This window comes from Gadus morhua, chromosome 3 (assembly GCF_902167405.1).
Source record: "Gadus morhua chromosome 3, gadMor3.0, whole genome shotgun sequence".
Classification (NCBI taxonomy): domain Eukaryota; kingdom Metazoa; phylum Chordata; class Actinopteri; order Gadiformes; family Gadidae; genus Gadus; species Gadus morhua.
In genome coordinates this window covers 13,111,737-13,139,038 of record NC_044050.1, presented here as the reverse complement: position 1 = coordinate 13,139,038, position 27,302 = coordinate 13,111,737, and the positions used below count along the sequence as shown (strand labels likewise).

General features: G+C 47.2%; 1 protein-coding gene across 1 annotated transcript; it reads left to right on the top strand.

Moving 5' to 3' along the window:
- The first annotated feature begins 237 nt into the window (after nucleotides 1-237).
- LOC115540203 (myosin-9) lies at nucleotides 238-27,244 on the top strand. The gene is made up of 43 exons (XM_030351296.1): nucleotides 238-479; nucleotides 4,070-4,260; nucleotides 5,221-5,361; nucleotides 5,537-5,693; nucleotides 6,326-6,353; nucleotides 6,543-6,636; nucleotides 7,669-7,689; nucleotides 8,443-8,535; nucleotides 8,813-8,876; nucleotides 9,000-9,098; nucleotides 9,291-9,434; nucleotides 9,534-9,629; nucleotides 9,750-9,826; nucleotides 10,000-10,194; nucleotides 10,882-11,055; nucleotides 12,133-12,306; nucleotides 12,803-12,917; nucleotides 13,068-13,258; nucleotides 13,395-13,516; nucleotides 13,753-13,822; nucleotides 14,013-14,173; nucleotides 14,588-14,696; nucleotides 15,020-15,151; nucleotides 15,747-15,953; nucleotides 16,235-16,372; nucleotides 16,944-17,067; nucleotides 17,198-17,369; nucleotides 17,678-17,890; nucleotides 18,171-18,315; nucleotides 18,458-18,664; nucleotides 19,425-19,529; nucleotides 19,796-19,948; nucleotides 20,634-20,882; nucleotides 21,158-21,370; nucleotides 21,820-22,032; nucleotides 22,491-22,652; nucleotides 23,105-23,233; nucleotides 23,863-23,951; nucleotides 24,129-24,252; nucleotides 25,036-25,244; nucleotides 25,544-25,652; nucleotides 25,869-26,041; nucleotides 26,352-27,244. The coding sequence occupies exons 2-43, from the start codon at nucleotides 4,075-4,077 to the stop codon at nucleotides 26,458-26,460; spliced, it is 5,886 nt and encodes a 1,961-aa protein (XP_030207156.1). The 5' UTR covers nucleotides 238-479; nucleotides 4,070-4,074; the 3' UTR covers nucleotides 26,461-27,244.
- Nucleotides 27,245-27,302: the final 58 nt, after the last annotated feature.

The window sequence follows — 27,302 nt, the reverse complement described above, 5'->3', positions numbered from 1 at the left end:
AAAACAAACTCTAAAAGGTTTTACACGCCATTCAATAAAAACGTATTCGACGAATGAGTGATCTCATTAAATTAACACAATGATGCGAGGCTAAAGAACTGCGATAGCCATCATCCCAATCTACACCCGCTGGACCGCGCCCGTGTTTGTTTAACAGCGACTCACCTGTGGGGCGGGGGGCGGTGCCTCGACACTCGGTTCCTACCTTAGAAGCATAGAAATGGGCGGATCCGCCCGTCGAGCCTACCATCCTCGCCGAGTGTAACGCCTGTACAGCTCGACCGCATGAAACAAACACGGACACACACAGGCAGCTCGGAGGAATCCTTAAGATAGACAGAGAACGAGTCGGAGAGATCCATGCGTTGAGTCGCTTGTGTTGTGTGACATTCAAAGCGTGGTGGTGCAGGGCTTCTTAACAACACTGACGCAAAACCGAGCGGCCGACTTCCCTCGCAGTGCTTGACGCTGAACACAAGGTAACTAAATGCATACGTTGTTGTTTTTTTCTAAACTTCGCTAGCCCAACTAACTATAATCCTCAACACAAAGTGCTTTCTACCTGTTGAAGACGAGTAAAGTACCCCTCGATCGTCAAATAGGCCTACCACCCAGCCATTTGTTCCCTGTTCAAACTATAAGGAACTGCAGGTGCGCGCTAATGTTTTACATCTATGGTTTCTGCTCTCTGTAATGTGATTCATTGCCGTGTGTGGATCGAGACATTCCTCCGTCTGCATCTCGTGTTTGTGACTTATTTGAAGGACGTGTATCTGCAAGCTAGTTTGGCAAGTAGTGAACCTGCATGCACCCAGTCTACCCTGAGGATATATAATTGTATATATAACAAGACTATGTGATAAAGACATGCGTGGGTGTGTAAAGGCCTATGTTATTTCTTTCAAAATGCATTTTATTCTCAAAACTATAGTTGACCACCCGAACCCTCCCTACACACGCACACGTACTCGCACACTAACAAAAAGGCAGTAGTCCTGAAGCAGTCAGAGAAACCTCACTTAGCATCGCTCCTGAACCATGGTGGATCCTAACCTGCAGTTGGCAGGCCCCTGGTCGCTGATGTGTCACATGTAAAGCAGGGATTGGACCTGCTCCAGGAACAGGAGGCCGCAGAGAAAGAACGGACTGAGAGGGAGGCCAGAAATGTAGGGTCATTAAGTCACCTTTTAAAGTTGTCCATCTCTACATTTATACAAAGCTGTTCCCCTCTAACATAGTTTTTATTTTATTTGATACACTCCCTTTTATATTCCAATGCATCGACCAAAACTACAGAGTGGGCCACGGGTTCAAAGGTCAGGCCTCCTAATGAAAGGATGGCAAGGCTCCTGTGGTATTACTGCTTCCAGCCAGAGCAAAACCAGTTAGAGGAGGATGGTTGTATGACCTCCTGTGTGAGGCAACAGAGACCTGTTGCTGCCCACTGCTATTGCATGTGCGTTGCCAGATTCCACCGTTCGTTTGGCTTGCGTTGGATGAGAAATGCATACGTGTTTCTTCATCGCGGTGCTTGTAGTCTTGCAGACGCACGCATTGTGTGGTTGAATGCTCAAACCGTAGCAACTTCCTGAGGAACTTGGTCCTCTACAGTTTTTCATCATGTCCTGTTACAACTTGAGGTCGCCGCCCGTCGACCACAGTGTTCTTCTCGTCTGTCATCTCCTAGGCTTCTCGTCGTTTGACGGATTTCGCCTGTCATAGTTCAGTGGAATTTAATGGTGGCCGTGCCTCCTCTTCAGGCTACAAATCTCTCTCCCCTTCTTACTCTCTTTATCTGTCTCTCACTCTCGTTCTCTCTCTCTCTCTCTCTCTCTGGCCCTGAGGGCACATGATATTAAGCAACAGTCTGCCCCCCCCCCCCCCCCCCCCTTCTCCCTCCCTCCCTCCCCGACTTTACACGGGCTGATCACATAAGGTGCTTAGAGAGAAACACAGAAGACATCTTACACTTATCTGTTTATCTCCCTGTGTAAACGCACACTCACTCTTGTCTCGACCGGTTGAGACAGCAATCATCCTCTTCTTATTGGATAGAAATAACTAATCTGACATGCTCAAACTCATTCACACACGTGCATAGTTGGGAGATTGGCCATTCATTTGCTGAGGCTTTTCTTGTGTTTTTGTTTTTATGCAGTATTGTTTACGCCTGTTCTAATATAAAGTTCTATATGATGTAACTATAATGTACAGTTCTATACATTGTCTTCACTTGTTTGTTACAGCGGTCAAAATGAGTAGAGACTATGAAAGCAATCAGGCTTGTATTGATCAAAAGAAAATAGGTTATTTTAGCACAGTAATTCTCTGCTGGGCGTGGCACTGGATGAGAAGGTTTCTCCCTCCTTGCCCTAACTTGCTCTAAACATTCCTTCCTCCTGCTTCCTACCCCGTATCCCCCTCTGTCTGCCAGTGTCCCCAGCCCCTCCGCCCAGTCAGCCTAGCTGTGTTGTAACCTGTGGCCAGATGTATTGTTATGCTATGGGTGTTGAGGTATGAGGACAGATGTCTCATCTCCAGCCGTATCGGGATATAGGTCACATGGTGTGCTTTCCTGGTGTTTGAACACCTCATTGATTTATTCTGTGATTGTCCTTTTGCTGCTAGTTGACTATAATTTGAAAGTCTGGCCATAAAATTGCTCTTCTGTTAACTTGCAAAAGGGATTCGTCAGTGTTAATGACTCAATCTATCGATTTTGAAATGATAAATAGAAAAAAGGATCTTATGGCCTAACAAATAGGGATTTGTGACCGTAATGAATTGTCAGTCTAACAGTTGGGATGTATCATTGGGATAACCACAGGACAGCAGGATGGTAAGGGTTACCGCTGTTTGGAGACGGTATAGAGACTGTGTCTAATCCCAACTCTAATGAGGGGGTGAGCAGCAGGGACTGTTCCTACCAGGAAGTCAGGGATGTGTGCAATTGAGAGCTTTACACGGTTTGAAATGATCCCTGTTCAATCCCTTCATTTTCGATCGAATGCGGCATATAGACATGACTTAATCACCCCAGAAAATAAATTAATACTTTAATAAAACAACTTGTGTGTCAAGGGTGTCGGCGATACCGAATACACTAATTTATGGAACCTCTTGTTCTGATGGCAAGGGTCTGTTATCTTCAAGTAGGATGCAATTATTGCTATCAAGGAGGAATGATTGACCTATGGAGGAAGTGATGGGAAATTACATGTATTCTTACCAATGCCAGCACTAGTAGTTTAATGAATGCCAGTAGTTATTTTCTTGAATGCAGGGCTACAACACAGGCAATGCATGCAAAACTTGCTGGTAGTGATATTTCATGTTGGAAAAGTACCGTCTGCGGGCAAGAACGTGTTTTTAAGCGCACGGTTTTAACAACAGGTTTGAACCTGACTCAAATTACAGTCATGGTGTAAAAACACCATGACTGTTTTCTTTTTTTCAGTTCCAAATTGCAAAAAACGGAATCCCCAACATGTTTTCTATTATAACTTCTTCTTCATTATCCAACATAAGTTTGACCTATTTTCACGTCACAATTGTAAGCATTAAGGCAACCTATTCCACATAACGTGGCTAGTGTTGTTTTTCAGGGCATATCACATGTTTCCTGTGTGGTGTCGTTAGGCTCCCTGTTCTTGCATTTCCTCATGGTAGCTCTCACATGCTTAACCTTTGAGGAGGCAGTTCTCTTTTGCATGCTCGTAGAACCACATCCAGCCGTTGATGCTATGCCATCAGCACCCTGCATAGCATCACTCCCCAAGTACGAGTCGGACACTTAAGAGTGTGCTCTCCCTGCTGTATTTTCATTCAGGATAATTTTTTTAACTGTTTCAAGTCTTATACCTTAAAAAACAACAACTAAAAACTAAAACCATTATGCCACGAAATCCCGAGGCCATGCGAACTCGGTTAAAGGACAATCTCACTTCAAACTCTGATCGACATTACGTAGGGTTGTTCGACCCGGCAACTGTGTAAAACGTTGGGCTCCTAAATTCTGTGTGATTTGAATTTCCTGCGGTAACTCTCCCTCTTCCTCTCTGTCCTGAAGCCACCATGACGGATGCAAACAAGTTCCTGTATGGGGAGCGCGGCGCGGACAACGACCCCATGGCCCAGGCCGACTGGTCCACCAAGAAGCTGGTGTGGGTGCCGGCGGAGAAGAGCGGCTTCGAGGCGGGCTCGCTGAAGGAGGAGAGCGGGGATGAGTGTGTGGTGGAGCTGTGCGACTCGGGCAGGAAGGTGAGCCGACAAGGCTTCGGTGGGGTCTCGTCGATGGGCGTGGTCCGCAGCCTGCTGTGTATTTGAAGGGGTTTGGTTGAGGTTTAGTGCAGAATGCATGTCTACACGTGGTCACTTATGGTGCGTTTTTGTATTCTCTGTGAACCGACTGGGACCTCGGATGTGGCGTCACGCCCACCCTTCAATCGTTTTATTATGTTTCGCTCGGTCGTCGGAGGAAAACATGGACTCCACGCGGAAAGCTGTTAGCATTGGCAGAGTACCAGGCGCTCCAAAATAAGCCATAGGCAGAGATAGAGACGCAGTAAGGTATTGCAGTAATAGGAGTGATTGAAATTGCCATTTAAACCACCAAAGCGCTCCAAGCACAATGAAAACAGTTCATACTTCAAGTCACACTGGGCGCAGCCATCTTGAATTCTGTCTCGGAATTTTGCTCGGCCTCCTCTGAGTTCATCCGAGCTAGCAAATTCGCCGTCCGAGGAAAAGGGGCGTGTTCATGCGTGTCGCTAGGCAACGTCCTCGGAACTCTAAGACGGATGGATAATAAAACGCACCATTGAGAAAAAAAATAAAAAGTGTAGCATGCATGCTATTGTGTGCAAGAAACCCCTATCAATGCATCACCAGTTACCATAAACGTCAGGCGTCCCAAAATGAGAAGCTTGGTTTAGGGAGGTGTGACTGGGAGCCTGCACCCTGCTCAACCAGGTATGCAAAAAATATTTGAGTAAGTTTCTCAAATTTAATTTATTTTTTATTTTTTTCCTACAGGCCCGGTCTCTAGCCATAGTCGTAGTTAATTCCTGTTCAATAACACACAGTTAAAACTCTCGGCCACATGAGTTCTCTTACCAAGTTAACCATTGCTTGTTGAATACGTTCTCTAATCTACATTCGGGGGACCAGGATATACCAAGCACCAGTCCCAAAACGTTTCCATTTTCCCCCACTTCTCAGATCAAAGTGAACAAGGACGACATCCAGAAGATGAATCCGCCCAAGTTCAGCAAGGTGGAGGACATGGCGGAGCTCACCTGCCTCAACGAAGCCTCAGTGCTCCACAACCTGAAGGAGAGATACTACTCTGGACTCATCTACGTGAGTTCACACACACACTCACCACGCCCGTTACCCTGGGCCGACATTGCCTAGTTAGTTCACGACAACCACACTGACTATACCATCCTAAAAGGCCCATCAACAAGAGGTCAAACATTGACGGGCACGCGTCTTATTCCCCCCCCCCCCCCCCCCCCCGCCCTCCACACACCAGACGTACTCGGGTCTGTTCTGCGTGGTCATCAACCCCTACAAGTACCTTCCCATCTACACAGAGGACATCGTGGACATGTACAAGGGCAAGAAGAGGCACGAGATGCCCCCCCACATCTATGCCATCACGGACACCTCCTACAGGAGCATGATGCAGGGTAGGTCTCTTGGCTGCTATACACACGCACACCTGCCTCATGCACTCATGCACTCACTCACTCAGTCTCTCACGACAAGGCTTTCTACTCCAAAAGTCTCTTCAATGGATTGTTAGGGTGTTTAAGTAGGATACAAGATCACCAAGATGTACTTACCATTCAATAAGTCTCTGATGGATCCCCAGGGAGTTTAATCGTTTACAAGACAAACAATGGCTTCCCTGGTGAGGCATGTTATCAAGCTAGTCATCTGCCCAGGTTGTTGACTAGATAGTACAGTGCATCATGGGATATTTCTAGTCCGTCTAGATTTGATTATAAGAATCCACTAACATAGTGCATAGTACATAGTGCAGTGCTTATCTGTCGAATAAGGTGGATGTTTATTGGCGATAAGTAGATAAGATGTGTATATTTACGTATGATTTAATTTGGCAGATTTATTACTTTTTTTACTTTTTTATTTTTCTTATCAGGAATCTTGGTTTAGAAATGTATTATTGCCTTATTCTTTTTCTGCGTTGCTTGTCTTACATTCTTTGCCACAGCTGTGTCAGCTGTTTACAAACTGGGCAAACAGGATTATGTATGAACTGGCCTACTGAGTGATGCTAACTGTATATCTTCCCTAGATCGGGAGGATCAGTCCATCCTTTGCACGTAAGTGATTTCTCTTGTGACAACCTTTCTAGCCAAATTAGTTTTTTTCAGAAACTAAATCAAACTCATTTTAATTTTAATCGCACGTTTCTCAGCCATTGTATACGTAGTGACCTCTCGTTGATTAACCGGCTGTGATTTTACACCGTTCAACGTTCACACATGTACCGTTGTCCTTGTTCGGCTCAGAGGGGAGTCTGGCGCGGGAAAGACGGAGAACACAAAGAAAGTGATCCAGTATCTGGCCCACGTCGCCTCGTCCTTCAAGTCCAAGCGAGACCAGGTGGGTACAGAACCGTGTGTTTTAGTTTGACGGCATGTCCACACACGGAATGTTGATGCCTACATGTGAAATCTACATCAGTTATTTTTTTTGATAAATAGGACCACTGTGCCCTATAATGTTTAGGTCATGATGAATGTTTTTTTAATAAAAAAGGGAAGTGGTCTTTTTTTTTTTGACAAATATTTCTATTGAGGAAGTTGTCAGTTAACTCTCTTCTTTGTTTTCATCAGAGAGACGACAAACGCATTATAGCTCAAAGGCTACAACTGATGTGTCAAACCATCTCTAGGTTTATGCTAAAAGTGTGGTTGTATAAAATAGTATGCATCATAGATGTCAGACATATATCAGGTATTCTCCATCAGAAATGCAAATCTATTGCAGGGAAAATGTAGGTTTGTTTTCAAGTTTAGTTTATTTCTCGTCTTTTATTGAAAAGCATTGAGGAATCTTAGGCACTTTTTTTAGACCCAACTGGGTGTCGTCCTAAAGATTGAATTGAACCTGGACATCCACAGGGGTAATCAGTAGGAAAACAAGCACAGGGCCATGGCCTGTACCAATTACATTCTTACATTTGGTTGTTTTTTAAATGTGCATCTCTGTTCAGTGTCCTCTGTAAAATGTTGTCTGTATTCCAAATATTATTTTACATGTAGCAGTTTCATTTTTTGCCACACTTTCAACTCTCTGGTCTGTTCTGATAAGGGAAGCAGCTCAGCCAACATTCCCCTTTCAGGTCCATACTTGCCTGTCCTGCAGTGACCAGGACTCCAACGAGCAGCAATGCGTGTGTGGGGCTGGGGATGTCTGTGTGGGTGTCTGAATGTCTGACTGGACTTATCCCGTCATGTATGGCTTGTTCTAAAGTTCACAATATATGCAATCTACTGAAGTCTTATCTGAGTAATTCTCTGTCACTGAGCCTGACTGCAGTTCGTAGTGGTGTACGTGTACTCATGCAAACTGAGGGAAGAGTTTGTTACAAAGTGTTAAATTATCCACCCTTTCTTCTCCTTCTACCTCTAGGGCAGCGCAGTTCTGTCACAAGTGAGTCCATCTCTGACGCTGCATGATAAACAGCTTTTTGCATATGCGCCAAATCATCAAACGGCTTTTTCGGTCTGTGTTTTCAAGAGGAATTATTATTAAGTCACGCCACTGAACAGATCAAATGCTCTCTTTGTTATGGGCCTGCATGGACCTGGTTTGGGGAATAGGGGTGGTTGTGTGTCTGTCTGTGTGGTTGAACCGCGTGTCCTTACCCGTTTTATCGAAGCGCTTGCGCGTGTGCGTGTGCGTGCGTGTGTGTGTGTGTGTGCGCAATGCGTGTGCGAGCGTGCGTGTTGTGCGTAATACATGCATGATGTGTAGTGTGCTTGCAAGCATGATTAACGCCACTGCTCTCACACAGTCATTTAACGTTGACGCAAAGGTGACGGAAATGGAAGCCTCTATTTTCCCTCTGAAGTATTGTAATTGGAGTCAGAATGTTAAAAAAATATTTTTATTGTACTTTACAGATTTATGAACTTGGAAAGAAGTTTGGTATTTCTAGTGGAAGAAAATATGTGTGGACAAGATTCTTGTTCTTTAACTCATTAAGATCTAAATACATCTGTTCTGGGACAAGAAATACTAACCTACAAGGTCAAAAATATGAAGCACGACAAATAAAAAATTTCAGTTCTGAAAATTCTGACTTCACTTCCACTACTTAGTTCTACTAGAGTGAACTTGACGTCCAATGAAATGGACGCTGCGATTGCTGAGTTGTGTTGTGATCTCCCGCTCCGTGCTCAGGGGGAGCTGGAGAAACAGCTGCTGAGGGCCAACCCAATCCTGGAGGCCTTCGGCAACGCCAAGACGGTCAAGAATGATAACTCCTCGAGATTTGTAAGTGTGGCCTTAAAGTCCTTCCACTAAACTCCTGTAGCTAGGATCTGCTCCCTCCCTCCCTCCCTCCCTAAATTTTACCACCCTTAAGAAGTGTCGCATTAGATTGATTTCCCGAACCAATCAGAAAAGAGATGCCTTGGTCAGAAATAAGTGCTCTGAATTCATAATGGACACATACAGAGGCTTATCTCTAGCAACTTTTGGGTGTTTTCATGTCAGTATCTCCAACACATCACAACGCCAATGTTTCAAAGCAGTTTTTGTTTCGGAATAGGGGAAATTCATCCGGATCAACTTTGACGTCAACGGATACATCGTTGGAGCCAACATCGAGACTTGTATCCTTGAAGTGCCATAGGGTCAACCCTATCATTTCTTCTTGCTAAGCGGCTGCTTTTTAATGACAATTCTGACTGAATCGGTGTCTGGCCTGATTACGTCCTTAACCAGCGTGATGCCAGACCTGCTGGAGAAGTCTCGGGCCATCCGTCAGGCTAAAGAGGAGAGGAGCTTCCACATCTTCTACTATATGCTGACCGGAGCCGGGGATAAGCTGCGCAGTAAGCCCTCACCGATGGTCACAGAGAAAACCAGGGTTCTCCCAAAGGCTCAATGCTTATGATTGTGCACTGGATAATTTTATTTAAAATAGTTTTTCGATTTTGTTTTTGAAATGCATTTGATGAATTGAAACCGTATATACAGTAGGTATTAGTCTACTCGGGATAACAAAATGTGCTTTTATTTTGAAGCCGAGTTATGTCTGGAGGACTACAGCAAGTACCGCTTCCTGTCCAACGGGAACTCAACCATCCCAGGCCAGCAGGACCAGGACCTGTTCAACGAGACCATGGAGGCCTTCGAGATCATGAGCGTCCCGGAGGAGGAGCGAACAGGTACGGTTTTCCCTTGACAACAGTCTGCCTCTGTATCCGCAGGTGTCCACGCTCAGCTCATGTGTCTCTTGACGATACGTTTGTTTTCTTGTCGGCCAGGCCTGATGAAGGTGATCTCTGCTGTGCTCCAGCTGGGGAACATGAGCTTCAAGAAGGAACGTCACTCTGACCAGGCCTCCATGCCTGATGATACCGGTACCCGCACCACACTGATCCATGGACATGCAGAAGCACCTGTTTAGCACTACCCACGGGCACTCGCATCGCTCTCTGCTTGCATGATACCCAACTGAACCGCCCTCTTCTGCCCCGCAGCGGCCCAGAAGGTCTGTCACCTGCTGGGGATGAACGTGACTGACTTCACGCGGGCCATCCTGTCCCCCAGAATCAAGGTAGGTACCCGCACTTTAAGGGAGTCCTCCGTAAGACCAGTACACTCAAGCCAATGGGCACATGGACTCCCAGGGCATTTCCCCTCAGATTGCTTGAGACGTAGTTCTCTTGGACTCGAGGCCGATGTGCGTTACTCAGAAACGACCCGTCTGTCGCTCTCTCCGCGCCGCAGGTGGGACGGGACTACGTGCAGAAGGCTCAGACCCAGGAGCAGGCGGAGTTTGCGGTGGAGGCGCTGGCTAAGGCGTCCTACGAGAGGATGTTCCGCTGGCTGGTGATGAGGATCAACAAGGCCCTGGACAAGACCAAGAGGCAGGGGGCCTCCTTCATCGGCATCCTGGACATCGCCGGCTTCGAGATCTTCGAGGTACGGTTTTCGGGGGGCCCGCGACCGTACGGGACGACGGCAACGAGGTCGCTTGTAACGTAGGCCGGAGGGTTCTAGGCCAGGGCACACCGCTAGCCAAAGCGTACATTCCACGCACAAACACTAAGAAGTTGTAGGACATGACGTGGAACACCTACATGCAAACGCCAATGTGTCTGCTTGGAAGGCACTGCCGTAGAGTGGTGATGTGTCACATCATATCATAGCAATAAAACAAGAAGGAGCAGAAGACAAATGCCCTTTGGACTGCCTTCAGCCTTTTGCTTTTCATAGTTAAGTAGGGCTTAAACGCAAGATTATTTTCAGTCCAATAATCAAATATATATATAATATTTAAAATGATGGCAAATTCCCTCACAAGTTTCAGAGTCTAAACGGATGTCTTTAATGTGTTTGCTTTAGTTGAAAAGTCAGCTAAAGCAAACTAAAATTTGAATCATCATTAAGCAGCAGTAATTGTTTAATTACTCAAACGATGAAGCGTTCATCCAAATGAACTTTGATTAACAACCCTATAGTCAAGGAGGATCTCTTAGACAATGGACCCTTTAGAATTAATTTTCATTTCCAGGTCCTTCTTCCACCTGTTAAATTTAAACTGAACAATGTCATTATTTATTATTATTATTTAAAGAGTATTTCATAACCCTTCTCCTCCTCCCCCAGCTGAACTCTTTTGAGCAGCTGTGCATCAACTACACCAACGAGAAGCTGCAGCAGCTCTTCAACCACACCATGTTCGTCCTGGAGCAGGAGGAGTACCAGCGGGAGGGCATTGAGTGGAGCTTCATCGACTTTGGCCTGGACCTGCAGCCCTGCATCGACCTCATCGAGAGATCGGTGAGATAGCTCCTCCCCTTCACTCTCTAAAGTTGTTTTATTGGAGACTAATCCGTGCTGAGGGTCTGAGAGCAGCACTGAGGAACTGAGGAATCTGGAGGCACGAGGTGGTTTAACTTTTGGTCACTTCTGTTTTGTTTTTCGACCAATCATTTTGCTCGGGGCTGGCATGGATCTGTAAGCGCGTAATTCGCCCGAAGGACGACGTATAAATGGACGAAATACAAATTCGACCTATAGGTATATTAAACTTTTCCAAGAGCCTGAAGACTGTCGGGAAACCAACGATTTAAGACGGAGTGTCTTTAGTGGTCTGATATGAACCGTGTGTAAAATGTCCTCTTAAGGGATATATGTATTTAAATCCTCTTCTGAAAGCTCCATCTTGCAACTTGTTAAGTTTTAGTTAGTTTGGTAGAAAATCTCTTTAACGAAACAGGAACGTTGCCTTCCGTTCCAGGTGATAGGCCGCCTCCCCCCCAGAAGTTCTGCTATGGCCTGTCAGGACTGCTGGATCCGAGAAGACTCCTCCCCCTTATGAGTCTGCGACTGTAGTCACACGCACATGTAGTGTTAAAATCAAGTTGTCCTGCAGCAACCTCTTGTCGATCTATCGTCATTCGTCAACTGTCAAATGTTTGCATCACTGGTCGCCATGAGAACGGTCTAAATCGGTGATCAGCATTACCACAGCAGTTTCGGTTAGAATCAGGAAGTGCGATTGCCTGCGGTGGGAACCTGCTGCTGCTCTAGTGATCAACTGTCAGGTGCTTCACGAAAGACTTTCCTTAGCTCTGCTGAGCAAGGTTCGGAGGGCCGTTTGTATGACACATAACGGGCCTAAACACCTCAACAGGGTTGAGGTGTTAAGTTCGAGAGTAGGGCTATTTTATTAGTTTCACAAATTGTTGTTTGCATCGATGCTTAAGTCACATGGTTGCACATAGTTTTGCATCATCGTGTGTGTGTGTGTGTGTGTGTGTGTGTGTGTGTGTGTGTGTGTGTGTGTGTGTGTGTGTGTGTGTGTGTGTGTGTGTGTGTGTGTGTGTGTGTGTGTGTGTGTGTGTGTGTGTGCAGACTGGGCCCCCGGGGGTGCTGGCCCTGCTGGACGAGGAGTGCTGGTTCCCCAAGGCCACGGACAAGAGCTTCGTGGAGAAGGTGGTCCAGGAGCAGGGTGGCAGCCCCAAGTTCCAGAAGCCCAAGAAGCTGAAGGACAACGTGGACTTCTGCATCATCCACTATGCCGGGAAGGTATGGACCACGCCCATTTTCTGCAAATTTAACTTGCGTTTTTTTTATTTTTACGTAACTTTTGCTTGTGCTTTTTTATTAGGTTAATAACGGTATATTATGTAAGCCTATATTATGTAAGCAGGTAGTTGCATATCATTTCTGTCAAATTGAATGCAGAGGGAGACATGGAGACCATCATTGTGTTCCTGATGTTTAAAAGTGAATGATTGTAGAGGCGGACTGTTGTTTAGGGGAGGAGCTGGGCCTCGCTATTAGAACGCTGTGGGAGACCCCGATATGGAAATGTTTTATTTTCAGGCTAATGAAGCATGCGGCAACACAAAATATCATTCAGCATCATTTAGCCGCCTATATTAAAAAAGATGAGGTTGTCTGGGTTTGGCCTGCCGATTCAGGTTCGACCATGGCAGATCTTAGTCGAGAGTTCCCCTAGGAGAGACGGATTCAACAGAAGAACACATGAATACACATGAACATGTTGTTTGTGTGGTAGGTTGACTACAAGGCGGACGAGTGGCTGATGAAGAACATGGACCCTCTGAATGAGTGTGTGGCCTCGCTGCTCAACCAGTCAACGGACAAATTCATCGCCGACCTCTGGAGGGACGGTGAGTTTGGTCGACGCATGACGGCCTCATCGACGAATTTCTTCTTTTTGTGAAGTAACTGGGGTATGTCCACGGTGGTGTCTTCCTCTGTGACGGTCCCGTCTGTACCTCGGTCTGTCTTCATCACACCTCCTGTGTTTCTGGTCCCAGTGGACCGCATCGTGGGCCTGGACAAGGTGGCGGGCATGTCGGACTCCATGCACGGAGCCTTCAAGACCCGCAAGGGCATGTTCCGCACGGTGGGCCAGCTGTACAAAGAGCAACTCTCCAACCTCATGACCACCCTGAGGAACACCAACCCCAACTTCGTCCGCTGCATCATCCCCAACCACGAGAAGAAGGTGCACATCAACTCCTGTTGCCGGTTTTAAGTCTAGACCGACTGTTGCTCATTGTAGCTTCTTGGTATCGCTGCGTATGTTCTAATGCGTTTTTCGGTCTGTTTGTCTCTTTGTCTGTGTGTCCGTGCCCCTCCAGGCTGGTAAGCTGGAGCCCCACCTGGTCCTGGACCAGCTCCGGTGTAACGGGGTTCTGGAGGGGATCCGCATCTGCAGACAGGGCTTCCCCAACCGCATCGTCTTCCAGGAGTTCAGGCAGAGGTAACCCGGGGCGGACCCAGGGTTGTCCAACGTTTAGAAGCTACAATCGCAAACAAAATGATTTCATCGGAAACTAATTTGTTTTATTTTAGTAGGTCTAATGACGGTAGCAGTTCCTAAGCAATGCATCGGTTTCTTTCTGACCAACTTTCTGGATGCAAGGACTCTGAGGGAGAGACGGGCCGGTGGGCTCATGCGTCATTTTATTTACTCATTTGATGTCCTTTGTCTTCCAGGTATGAGATCCTCACTCCCAACTCCATCCCCAAAGGCTTCATGGATGGGAAGCAGGCGTGTGTTCTCATGGTGAGATTCGTCACACGTGCATAAAGAATCGTAATAAAATAACATTTATCACATTTTATCGTCTGGTGTGAATGACGTATTTGTTTTTATCTGCAGATTATCTTGCATTATTTTTTACTCCATCATTTCCATTCAATCACGTGTTAATACGGGGAGCGTATAGTGAGTACCGTTTCTCTCTCCTGGACAGATCAAAGCCCTGGAGCTGGACCCTAACCTGTACCGGATCGGGCAGAGCAAGGTGTTCTTCCGGGCCGGAGTGCTGGCCCACCTGGAGGAGGAGCGGGACATCAAGGTCACCGACGTCATCATCAACTTCCAGGCCTGGTGCCGTGGCTACGTGGCTCGCAAGTACGCTCAGAGCCCACCTCCAGTGCTTCATTAGACTACCCCCTGTACTCGTCGCGGACAATCCGCTTTATCCCTAGATCATTTGATAAGCCTATTATTTGCACCTAGAGACGGCCCCCTTCCTCTCTTCAACGAGGTGGCCTCGTATCGTTTTGCGTTTGTATCAACACTATCCAACATTGGTCAATGCAATTCGACAGTGAGATCCCCTTTTTTGTCGACTGTTTGTGCCTGCAATGTGACGTTAAAATTCCTGAACATTGGTTGTTTCGCTGAAGAGGCTTCCTACAGTCTGTGTAGGAAGCGTGTGTCCTCCCATGAACATGCTCCCAATAAACAAAAAGCTTGGCTGACATGAAGGGTCTTACAAGAGGTCCCGTTCCATCGCTCACCCCCCTTTTTGTCTCCCTCCAGAGCGTTCACCAAGCGGCAGCAGCAGCTGACTGCCATGAAGGTCATCCAGAGGAACTGTGTGGCCTACCTGAAGCTGAGGAACTGGCAGTGGTGGAGGCTCTTCACCAAGGTACCGTGTGTGTGTGTGTGTGTGTGTGTGTGTTGAGTGACTGTCCCGTGTTTGTTCACTGGCTCCCAGATTCACTGGCTTCATCAATCTTATCACGGTGGATCCAAACCAACTTGCGTCACAGTTGATAGTTTCTGATATGAACGTTTTGAGGCACTTAAAGTTAATCGATGATGAGGATGTGTTCATTTGGGTAGTCCGATTCTGTTTATACCCCCACTCCCTCTTTGCTTTCCTCCCATATCCCTTAACCCTTTTTCCCCACCTGGGATGGCATTAGTCCCCTCCGTGCCCACCCAACACCTCCTCTCCTCCGTCCCCAGGTGAAGCCCCTGCTGCAGGTGAGCCGGCAGGAGGAGGAGATGCTGGCGAAGGACGAGGAGCTGGAGCAGGTGAAGCAGAGGCAGCTGGAGGCCCAGCAGCTGCTCCAGAGCTTTGAGTCCAAGCAGCAGCAGGTATGTGACATGAGCACCAGGACCACACACTCTTACTGCAGCGGGTTACAGACCAGGAGGGGAAGACACTGACACACACAGACATACAAAGACAGACACACACACATGGACTTAATCAGCAGGACTCGGTGTAGAATATGAACACCAAAACACTTTAACAGCAACGATGAAGCCACCTGTAACCAGTTTGATGAAACCCAAGTTATAGTACGTCTGGGGGAGCCTACAGTAGACCATGGCTATAGTACGACACGGGGAGCCTACAGTAGACCATGGCTATAGTACGACACGGGGAGCCTACAGTAGACCCTGGCTATAGCAGGACTGGGGGAGCCTACAGTAGACCATGGCTATAGTACGACACGGGGAGCCTACAGTAGACCCTGGCTATAGCAGGACTGGGAGAGCCTACAGTAGACCATGGCTATAGCAGGACTGGGGAGCCTACAGTAGACCATGGCTATAGTAGGGCTGGGGGAAGCCTACAGTAGACCATGGCTATAGTAGGACCATGGCTATACAAGCCTACATGGAGCCCTATGAGGCCTCTCCCTGGGACCGGTCCCTCACGTGTGTTTGTCCCCCGCTCCCCCAGATGAGCTCGGAGAAGCAGGCCCTTCAGGAGCAGCTGCAGGCGGAGATCGAGCTGTGCGCCGAGGCGGAGGAGATGCGCTCCCGCCTCGCCGCCCGCAAGACGGAGCTGGAGGACATCCTGCACGACCTGGAGTCCCGCCTCGAGGAGGAGGAGGAGCGCGTCACGCAGATGAGCAGCGAGAGGAAAAAGATGCAGACCAACATCACGGTCAATGGGGGGGGGGGGGAATGGGTGGAAGATATGTTGGATCTGCTGTTGATCCCCCTCCATATAAAACGATCACATTCATTAGTTGTCATAAATATTCAATATTAAACATGCTCATATTTAATACAGATTTATTACTGAATATAGAATACATATTGTTTACAAGTTTGACATTGGTTTTTAAATTTTTGCACTTTTGTACTGCATTTTCTTTTAACAAGAAAAAGGCAACCATTGCAATATTGACATGAGCCATAACTTCGATCCATTTGTCCCTGCAGGAGCTGGAGCAGCAGCTGGATGAGGAAGAGGGCGCCAGGCAGAAGCTCCAGCTGGAGAAGTTGACCACGGACGCCAAGCTAAAGAAGATCGAGGAGGAAGTCATGATGATCGAGGACCAGAACAACAAACTCAACAAGGTCGGTCCAGGGCTCTTTTATAATCGCGAGGTTCTACCACAATGACATCACTGGTGTCCTTCAATTAATTTGCAAACTCGGGATGCAAGTTGTTTGGTTTATCGTGTGTACTGCTCAGTAATTACCAGGTCCAATGGTTGATATGGGGGGATAATCAGTAGGGACCCCACAATACGATATTATAACGATAATTGAGCGACAATACGACACGTATTGCGATTCTTTTAAAATTGTGATATGACATGCGATTTATCATTCTTGTTTTTATGTGTGGTTTAACGTTGTGCTTCATGTTCTAAAAGTCCACCATTGTTTAAATGCCGACTATAGTTGAATACAATATAGAGGCCTCTGTACCACGCTACTATGAAGTTGCTTACGCTATGTTAACATTTTGAGATCAAAGAAATGCGATACACTCATGAATTGATTCATTCATTAATGTGTCATCTTTTTAAACAGTGATTCATGAGGCACATGAGGGATTGACACACTTGACACTAAATGACTTGGATGTTATTCAGACTCGGTCATGAGTGTCCCACCCTGACCCCTCTCTTCCCGTGTTCAGGAGAAGAAGCATCTGGAGGAGCGGATCTCCGAGTTCACCACCAACCTGGCGGAGGAGGAGGAGAAGTCCAAGAGCTTGCAGAAGCTCAAGAACAAACATGAAGCCATGATCACCGACCTGGAGGGTGTGTGTGTGTGTGTGTGTGTGTGTGTGTTTGTTTGTGTACACCTCAACATGTGTGGCCGTCGTTGTAACAAGGAGGCTCAGGATTTTTTTTTTATTGCGAAACAAGTTTTGAATTCTCTGTCCCTCAGACCGCCTGAGGAAGGAGGAGAAGACGAGGCAGGAGCTGGAGAAGGGCCGTCGGAAGCTGGAGGGGGACTCCACCGATCTCCACGACCAGATCGCAGACCTCCAGGCTCAGATCGCCGACCTCAAAGCCCAGCTGGCCAAGAAGGAGGAGGAGCTTCTGGCTGCCCTCGCCAGGTTAGCTAGGGAGCCCGGACCAAACCATACCAATGTTTCTCCACAGTGTAACTATGTGTTGGAGCGTTATCTACAGTTATACTGTGGAGAAACGTATTTTTCATATGACACGACAGTAATCCAGTCACACATGGAATACTTTGATTTAGGGAACTGAATGGTAACCCGTGATTGTAATATTGTTTGTTCCTTAGCCTCACCATACCCTACTGAGATAAGGATTAATGAAAAAGACTGATTTCAGACACAAAAACAATATATAACGACTAACCCATGGTTCTTCCTCCTCTGCGGCCGTCACCTTCTAGGATCGAGCAAGAGGCCTCAGCCAAGAACCTGGCCCAGAAGAATATCCGAGAGCTGGAGGCGCAGATCTCTGAGCTGCAGGAGGACCTGGAGCTGGAGAGGCAGGCCCGCGCCAAGGCGGAGAAGTACCGCCGGGACCTGGGAGAGGAGCTGGAGGCGCTGAAGACGGAGCTGGAGGACACGCTGGACTCCACCGCCGCCCAGCAGGAGCTCAGGTACGGGGATGGACGTGGCTTCTGGACAACCTGCAATGATTGCTAGTGATGCTAAGTGGTTCAAGCAGGTATAGGAAATATTTAGAATGTTTTTAGTATTGATTATGGTATGTCTTTTGATTATTTGTCATTGTCAACTTTGATCTCGAAAGCTAGCTATCATGTTTAGCCATGTTAATATTAAGTGAAAGCTGCAATCATTTATTTCTGACCACTAGAGTGCACCAAAGGACTGCTATTGTCCTGCGCCTTCCATTCATTACTTCTGATGCATGTTCAGATCTAAGCGTGAGACTGAGGTCTCTCAACTGAAGAAGACACTGGATGATGAGGCGAAGGTCTACGAGCAGCAAATGGGCGAGATGAGACAAAAACACAACCAGGCCTTTGATGAGCTCAACGAACAGCTGGAACAGGCCAAGAGGGTGAAAATCATTATGCCTTCTTTTTGGATGTGTTTTTTGTGTTTCAATTGATACTCTTATTCATACGAAAAGGAAGACTATGCTCTAGGCATTGAAAATGTATCTTTCAGTTGAACCAATGTCCTTATGCTTTACCCTACAGAACAAGGCATCAGTGGAGAAGACCAAGCAGGCACTGGAGAGTGAGTGGAACGAGCTGCAGATCGAGATGAAGACGCTGACCCAGAGCAAGAGCGACTCTGAGAGTCGCAGGAAGAAGGCCGAGTCCCAGCTGCAGGAGCTGCTGGTCAAGCACGGGGAGAGCGAGCGGCAGAGGACCGAGCTGGCCGAGAAGATGACCAAGATGCAGGTGAGCGTCCCATCGAGGGGCGTAGTGTCCCCTTGGAGGAGCTGGGATCACTGATGGGGGTTGGGCTAGTAGAGGGGAGACGTTGGGTGACGGAAGGCCAACATTTTCTTCTGATCTTGCAAGCTTTTTTCTTTTTTGACCCTGGAGTACTTCACTGCTGTAGGGACGATTCGTTAAGGTTACTGGTAACGGGGGGGGGTCGGGGGGGGGGGGGATGATGATGATTAAGCAATATCACGCAAGAGAGGGAATGCTGTTGTACTGAATATCAGCATGGCTGTGATTCGGTCGTAGTTACGAGGCCTTTGGCCGCGTGCCGAAGAGAGTCACAGCCGTGCTGATATTCATCACAACAACACGACCTCGAGTGTGTTATTGCTTTTATGCAACAGTTCTACAAGCAATTATTTTTGTTAATAGTAGTAAACGACATTATGGTTGCTACTTTGTATAGGTCTACCCGTTGCGTTAAGTTATGTTACGTTACCTTCGTCCTCTTCTGAAGACCATTCATAATTCAACTCAAATGTTATGTCTCAGAACATGTTAGTCTTTGTTGCAATCTAAGCTACATTAAAGTCCCAGTGCTGTTATACTCTATATCAGCACTCATGGAATGCCTCTTGTCCAATCAAATTACTTGGTCGGAACTAATTGACCGTGGAGTCGTTTCCTCCTGTTGAACCCCAGGCTAGGTTTCTCATTGTAATGCTCATTCATTATCGGGAATCCCAATGTGTATTTGTTACTCTGTGTGTAGTCCGAGCTGGATAACGTCAGCAGTCTGCTGAGTGCGGCGGAGAGCAACGGCATCAAGGCCAGCAAAGACTGCTCCTTTGTGGAGTCCACACTGGCGGATACACAGGTACTCACTCACTCACTCACTCACTCACTCACTCACTCACTCACTCACTCACTCACTCACTCACTCACTCACTCACTCACTCACTCACTCACTCACTCACACACTCACTCACTCAGGCTACTTTAACTTTCTCCTCCATCTCTTGTTCATAGACGGGTTTCCATATTATCTTTCCATATTTAAAAGCTATCAGTCACATAGCTTGCCTAACACAGACAAACTTCCAGACGTTGTGTTGCTCAGCCCAGCTGTGTCTGCATGTGTAGGAGCTGCTTCAAGAGGAGACCAGGCAGAAGCTGGCGGTGAACACACGGCTGCGCCAGCTGGAGGATGAGCAGCACAACCTGCGGGAGATGCTGGAGGAGGAGGAGGAGAGCAAGAGGAGCGTGGAGAAGCAGGTGGCCACCCTCCAGACCCAGGTCAGTCCGACACACACCCCTCACCCCCCCAGGTGCATACACTGGCACCAGCCCTCTAGTGCCTGATCGGGAACTACGGGTTGAACTCGAGAATCGACCGATTTTTAAATGTGTGCATTTCTTGATTCACCCCTCGGTTGAGCTGTAATGATCCTTGCGATCAGGTTACCGTTAGACCTCTCAAAAATATTCCGCTGTGGAAGAAGTTCAAATGTTCTTTCTCTTATCGTTAGTTATTTTGAAGAGTTGAACGGGAGCTATGGTTGCTTGTTGAAAGGCCCGTGTTTCCACCCATCAATACCTGTACTGAGGTTCATGACAACAATGAGTCACTTCATATCTATGTGTGTAGCTTCTAAACGGTTCCTATTGGATCCGCTTGGAAAAGGACAGGATCCATCTCAAGGGGCTAACGTCAAATTAAAACAGAAAACATTTGGTTCCTGTACGGTACATGCTAGTGGCACAATTTCTTCCACTTACGGGAAGGTTCATGAGCTGTACCTTAAGCTTCTACCCCATTGCCTAAACATTTACATCAAAACACACACACTTTTTTCTTATCCGTAGTTATAAAGACTAAACATTGCTCATTCAGTGATGTATGAAACGACCCGGCCATCCAAATAGTCACATAATTCCCAATCTATATTCTCCCTCTCCCTCTTCCTCCTCCTCCTCTCAGCTGGCAGACATGAAGAAGAAGATGGAGCAGGAGGCGCTGACCCTGGATGGCTCCGAGGAGGGCCGTAAGCGGGTGCAGCGGGAGCTGGAGGCGGTGGTGCAGCAGCTCGAGGAGAGGAGCTCTGCCTACGACAAGCTGGACAAGACCAAGACCCGAGTGCAGCAGGAGCTGGACGACCTCATGGTGGACCAGGACCACCTCCGGCAGATCGTCTCCAACCTGGAGAAGAAGCAGAAGAAGTTTGACCAGGTGTGTGGGCGGAATGAACACAAACTGTTAAATATACGAGTTTGAAAACGTGATGCATTTATTCAGCATTCCTGCTGAATAAATTTTCCAATCACAAATTGAGTAATGTACAATTATGTATCCAGCTCTTGGGCAATTTTTCAAAAATATTTAATTTTTTATTTTTTCCCCATTTGACTTAATTTTGGTTTCCTCGCCTGAATACTTCTCAATGAGATTATTTCCTACTAAGCCTCAACGTTCCCCCCGGTTCCTCCTCCTCCTCCTCCTCCCAGATGCTGGCGGAGGAGAAGACCACCTCCACCAAGTACGCCGAGGAGCGGGACCGGGCCGAGGCGGAGGCCCGGGAGAAGGAGACCCGCGCCCTGGCCCTGACCCGCGAGCTGGAGGCCATGGCGGGCCTGAAGGACGAGCTGGACCGCACCAACAAGACGCTCAGGGCCGAGATGGATGACCTGGTCTCCTCCAAGGACGACGTCGGCAAGAGTGTAGGAGCCGCACGCACGCCATTTTGTTTTCTTTGGTTGGAACTGCCATCAGGATCGTAGCTAAGTCGTCTCTGGGTTAAAATATATTTTGTATGTAGGGTTTAGTCCTTGTTATCTCTTTCAATTATATATATTTTCATGCTCATCTTTATAGTTGCGTTTATTTATTTTTCTGAACCATTTTTACATGGATTGATGGATGCATTTCATAGTTCCCCTGATGGGTTGCATTGCAGCCCGACACAGGGCCTCATTGAACAATGATATAATGAACGTTTGTATTAAATGTATTTAAAAGTATTAAATGAAGGTTGATGCTTGGGAGTTTCCAGGAAATGACGGCGCTACCGATAGTCCATCCGGAGCTGGTACCTGATCTCCTCTGTTAAACCATGGGAGTACAAACCCCTCACATTTCTCCTCCTCCTCCTCCTCCACCTTCTCCCCAGGTCCACGAGCTGGAGCGGGCGAAGCGCGGCATGGACCAGCAGGTGGAGGAGATGCGGGTGCAGCTGGAGGAGCTGGAGGACGAGCTGCAGGCCACGGAGGACGCTAAGCTGCGCCTGGAGGTCAACATGCAGGCCATGAAGGCCCAGTTCGACCGCGACCTGCTGGCCCGCGACGAGCAGGGGGAGGAGAAGAAGAGGGCCCTGGTCAAGCAGGTGAGGCAGACGGAGGACTCATTCACTCACACGTATTGGATCGAGTGGGTGGTATAGCTTCACTATACAGTACTGTACAGATTCACTAAATGACATTGGATGGAGTGGATGGTATAGCTTCACTGTATAGTACTGTGCTCACCCACTCGATTACGTTGGATAGAGTGGGTGGCATAGCTTTAACATTCAGTACTGTACTCACTGACTCACTCACGATGGATAGAGAGGTCGGTATAGCTACACTACACAGTACTGTACTATGTAACTAACTATACTATAATGCGAACTATAAAGAACGTTATTTAAAGCAAGCTGTCGCAGGTGCTCGGCTCGGGATGGAAACGTACTGATACATGGAGAATAGAAATAAGTATAAAAATAACAAGCAGTGAGGCAGTGAAATGTGAAGCGTGTGTGTGTGAAGAGGGGGTCCTGACAGTGGGCCTGGGGTCCGGCAGGTGCGTGAGATGGAGTTGGAGCTGGAGGAGGAGCGCCGCCAGCGCTCCCAGGCCATGTCGGGCCGCAAGAAGCTGGAGCTGGACCTGGCCGAGCTGGCGGCTCAGATAGACGCTGCCAACAAGGCCCGCGATGAAGCCCTCAGGCACCTGAAGAAGCTCCAGGTAACACCCAATCTCTCATTAATTTATTACCATGTCTGTGCTTTAATTATGTGGGATGCAAATTTTGGGCAAAACCCCAAACCTCACAAAGCCTATTTATACGATATTTTTCTTAATGACTGGTCACATATTAGGCATGAACCATTATGAGCCAGTGGCTTCAATGCTTGTTAAGAAGGCTTTAATAAATGGGTATGATTGATGTGTAGAACAGCCATGTGTTTAATGCCCAAAAACATAATTAAATTGATATCAACAAGGGAACAAAAAGATGAACGGAGCTGAACAGGGCTACTTTAGAAGCCTTTGAGATGAGTGTGGATTTAGCTGCGCTACAAGTTGCCATTACGCTGCCAACCAGAGAGCCAACCGCCCTTGCCCATAGATTAGCATTAGCCGCAGGGGGTGGACATGGAGCGGAGGCTGATGCTCTCTGCATGTCTGTCCCCCAGGCGCTGATGAAGGAGCAGATGCGCGAGACGGATGAGCTGCGCGTGTCCCGGGACGAGGCCCTGAACGAGGCCAAGGAGAACGAGAAGAAGATGAAGACCATGGAGGCCGACGCCATGCAGTACCAGGAGGTACTGATGTCACTTCGCGCTCACACTGGGGCTCTTATTGGTTGTTACATGCAACACAAGCCGCTGTCTATCCCATCACGTGCCTTGACAGAAAAATGTGTTGGACATGAGGGATTAGTGGTTTCTAAATATTAAAGTACGTTTTATTGTATTTAGATTGTACTTGTGAAAACTATTTGTCATGATGATTTAATGTATGTGATCTTGTAGGATGTGTCAAGTGCAAGACAAGTTAGGGTAGGCCATTTGGAGAAACCATCCAGAGTATGCTAGTTTCTTTATTTATATAGTTAAGGGACAAACAGAAAAGAATCCCAAGGCCGCTCCCCAAAGCATGAGTGGTCCGCTAGCTTAAGCAATAGGTCTGCCTGGCCTTTTGGCGTGTGCGCAGGTAGTCTGGTGCGTAGACAGACCGGTAGGCTAGCCTGTAGGGCTTATTGCAGGGATGCCACAGATACCAGATTATTGTGAACAAGATTATTTCAACAAATATGGCAAAAATAAATTGCCTAGCCGACAAAAAAAAGGAAATGTCATGGTCCATCAAATGAAGGGCTCACTTTCTGAGGTTGCATGTGGGGGAGTGCTTTGGTTTCTCATGTTCTCGTTCTCGTGTCTTGTGCTCTCAGGACGTGGCGTCTGCAGAGAGGACCAAGAGACAGGCCCAGACGGAGCGAGATGAGCTTCAGGAGGAGATGAGCCTCTTAAACACCAAGCTGTATGATGCCACACACTTCAATAGCTACACCACACCGTCCAAAACATCCTGCATGCATTGATTCATTAAAAACGGCATGCATTCATATGCATGTGTGTGTGTGTGTACTGTCTCTAACTATATGGATCATAATACTTCAAACTGAAGTTGAACCATGGCTGTGCTTCTTCTCCGCAGGTCTCTGGCTGCGGATGAGAAGCGGAGGCAGGACGCTCGTATCGCCCAGCTGGAGGAGGAGCTGGAGGAGGAACAGGTCAACACGGAGATGGTCAACGACCGGCTGAAGAGGACCGGGCTGCAGGTGAGCCAAGGCTGCAACATGCCTCGTAACTTACAGTTGTTGCAGTCGTTATTGTATTGAGTGTAATACGTTAAGATCAGTGGTGGCAATGAGATGAAAATCATAAGCTTGGATAAATTTGCTTCCCCTTCATAACTATACCGAGGACGGCTTGGTGGCTCGACCCGCTAGTGCGCTACAATGACATTAGGGAATGAAATGAGGGAACGTCATGTAGTACTACATGACGTGGCATGTGGGTTAGATTCCCACCTGTGCTACATGTCATTCCCTCTCCTCTTGACTCCATTTTCCTATGTCCCTTCACTGCCCTGTCCGTAAAGAGACAAAATAGCCCATGAAATATTTGAAAAATAGAACAATAATTTCATGAATAACAGCTGTTGTGATTAACAAGATCTTGCAATGTAATTAATTGCTACCAATCCGTAACGGCTTTATTTCGTGCTGTTCAAGGGTTTGATGTAAAACGAACACGGCAGTTTGGATATCGGGATCAAACATGGCTGTAAATTATTTTAACAAAACATTAAGTATATGAACCGCTGCAGTGGCTTCTTAAAATACTTTTTTATTTCTTAAATCAAACCCCCCCCTTAACCCTGGGCCAACCGATAGGCACACGTTTTTTTCACAAATAAAAACTTGAATGTGAACATTAAAAGACAATAGGTACAGCAATGTATACCTGACGTACCGGAGGAATACAGACGCACGCACGCGCGCGCGCGCACACACACACACACACTGACTCGCTCTTCTATGCCGTGTGTTTTGTCCCAGAACGACCAGCTGACGACCGAGGTGTCCACGGAGCGCAGCGCGGCCCAACGCCTGGAGGGGGTCCGCATCCAGCTGGAGCGGCAGAACAAGGAGCTGAAGCTGAAGCTCGGGGAGATGGAGGGGACTGTCAAGAGCAAGTACAAGGCCGCCATCGCGGCTCTGGAGGCCAAGATCTTGCAGGTGGAGGAGCAGCTGGACGTGGAGTCAAAGTGAGTGAGGCCGGCCAGACTCTCGCACCGTGGCTGGTTGATGATGATGATGAGGGGGTGGATGAGGATGCACCAAAGCCTCTAAATAGTTCATAATTTGTTAAAATGTGCATGGAGACAATGGTGAAAACGAATAATTATCTATGGTGGTAGATTTGTCTCAATGATATAATATTATATAAGATGACTACTTGTTCCGTTTCCAGATAAATAAAACCAAACAAATAAAATAATTGAAAGGAGGAAGAAGGGTAGTTTTGGTTGCTCTTCCTCACCGTGTGTTGCTGTTGCTGTGTCAGGGAGCGGCAGCAGGCCTCCAGACAGGTCCGCAGGACGGAGAAGAAGCTGAAGGAAGTGCTGCTTCAGGTGGAGGACGAGAAGCGCAACACAGACCAGTACAAAGACCAGGTCAGCCTTCCTCAACGTGTGTGTGTGTGTGTGTGTGTGTGTGTGTGTGTGTGTGTGTGTGTGTGTGTGTGTGTGTGTGTGTGTGTGTGTGTGTGTGTGTGTGTGTGTGTGTGTGTGTGTGTGTGTGTGTGTGTGTGTGTGTGTGTGTCCCTCCCTTGCTGACCCTGGGGTCTGCCGGTGCCTCTACCGTACCCTGAACCCTGTCTCCTCGTCCAGGCCGACAAGCTCAACACTCGCATGCGGCAGCTGAAGCGCCAGCTGGAGGAGGCTGAGGAGGAGGTGACCCGAGCCAACGCCAACCGCAGGAAGCTGCAGAGAGACCTGGACGACGTCAGCGAGTCGGCCGACTCCATGACCCGGGAGGTCAGCACCCTGAGGGGCAAGCTCAGGTGAGGCCTTCAAACAGGACACACTGCAGAAAGTGTACTGAGGTCCACAGAATGACTGCTCTGTAATGCAGAATTTGTACTTCCACTGTACTGCCAGAATGTGTACTATGTACTGCAGAATCTATACTCTGTAATGCAGAATGTATTGTCTACACCTCGGTCGGTCTTTCTCCCCATTTACCTTCATCATCTACTTGTCGTCATACAGCATATACCCGTTGTGGTTTTATTCCTTGACTCTGTAATAGATCAGCACTGCTGATGTCCTTGCGATTTCTGCACTCATTGTGTGTCCGTGTGTCTTTGTTAGACGTGGGGACCTGCCCTACAACCTAAACCGCCTGATCGGTCGCACCGGCGGGGAAAGCGATGAGGAGGGAGACGTGCAGAGCGAATCATCCGAGCCCCAGTTACCCTGAGGGTCTACACTGAGGACCAACCTACGCGTTGGGATTCATAGTCAACATTTTTAACAAAATTGCTTTTATGAAATTATCTAGCCATTGGTATCCCTTTAAATACTACAGCCTTGAATTATCTTCTTCTTTTTTTTTTGTTATTAATGCGTGTCTCTCTGCCAAATATCTTCCCTTCACCGTCCGAATGAAAGATATATTGTTTCCACAACGCTTCACCTTATATAAAATACACTTTATTGCTTTGTTTCTACTTGATGGAAAGAGATTGAAATTGTATTGGTATATTAGTAATCCTGCTACTATTTTAACAAGCCATATGAGTTTATAAAGATGGGTCAAATGCTGTTAAAGCCACTGTTAATCACTGTTTTGTTTTGCACATAATGATCTGGGTGCTTCGACACAGTAAGATACTAGATCACGTTTAGTAACATTGTTGAAATCACAGTCAAACCTAACGAGTTGCACAGATTCTAGGACATGATCACAATTGGTGTAGTTTCAATCAAACACAGCTAGTAGTTTAGGGCTGATGAGCTTGTCAATCATTCATTTCAATTGGTCATCTTTGGTGGTGGGTTATGTATTATGGCTTACTTTGCTTCTGTATGAACTTTTAGCATTGCAGTCAAGATTTCCTTATGGCACAAAATGATGTTCACTGCTGTTGAATACCACATGTTCAGGACGATCACTGATCCACTGTTCATTTCCAATGCCATTTAATGCAAATTTCCAATTTGATCAATGCTAAGGGAAATAAATCGATTTAAAGTATACTCAATTATTGTTCATTCATTTGTATTTCAAAACTGTCAAATAATTCTGCCCTTAATATAGCA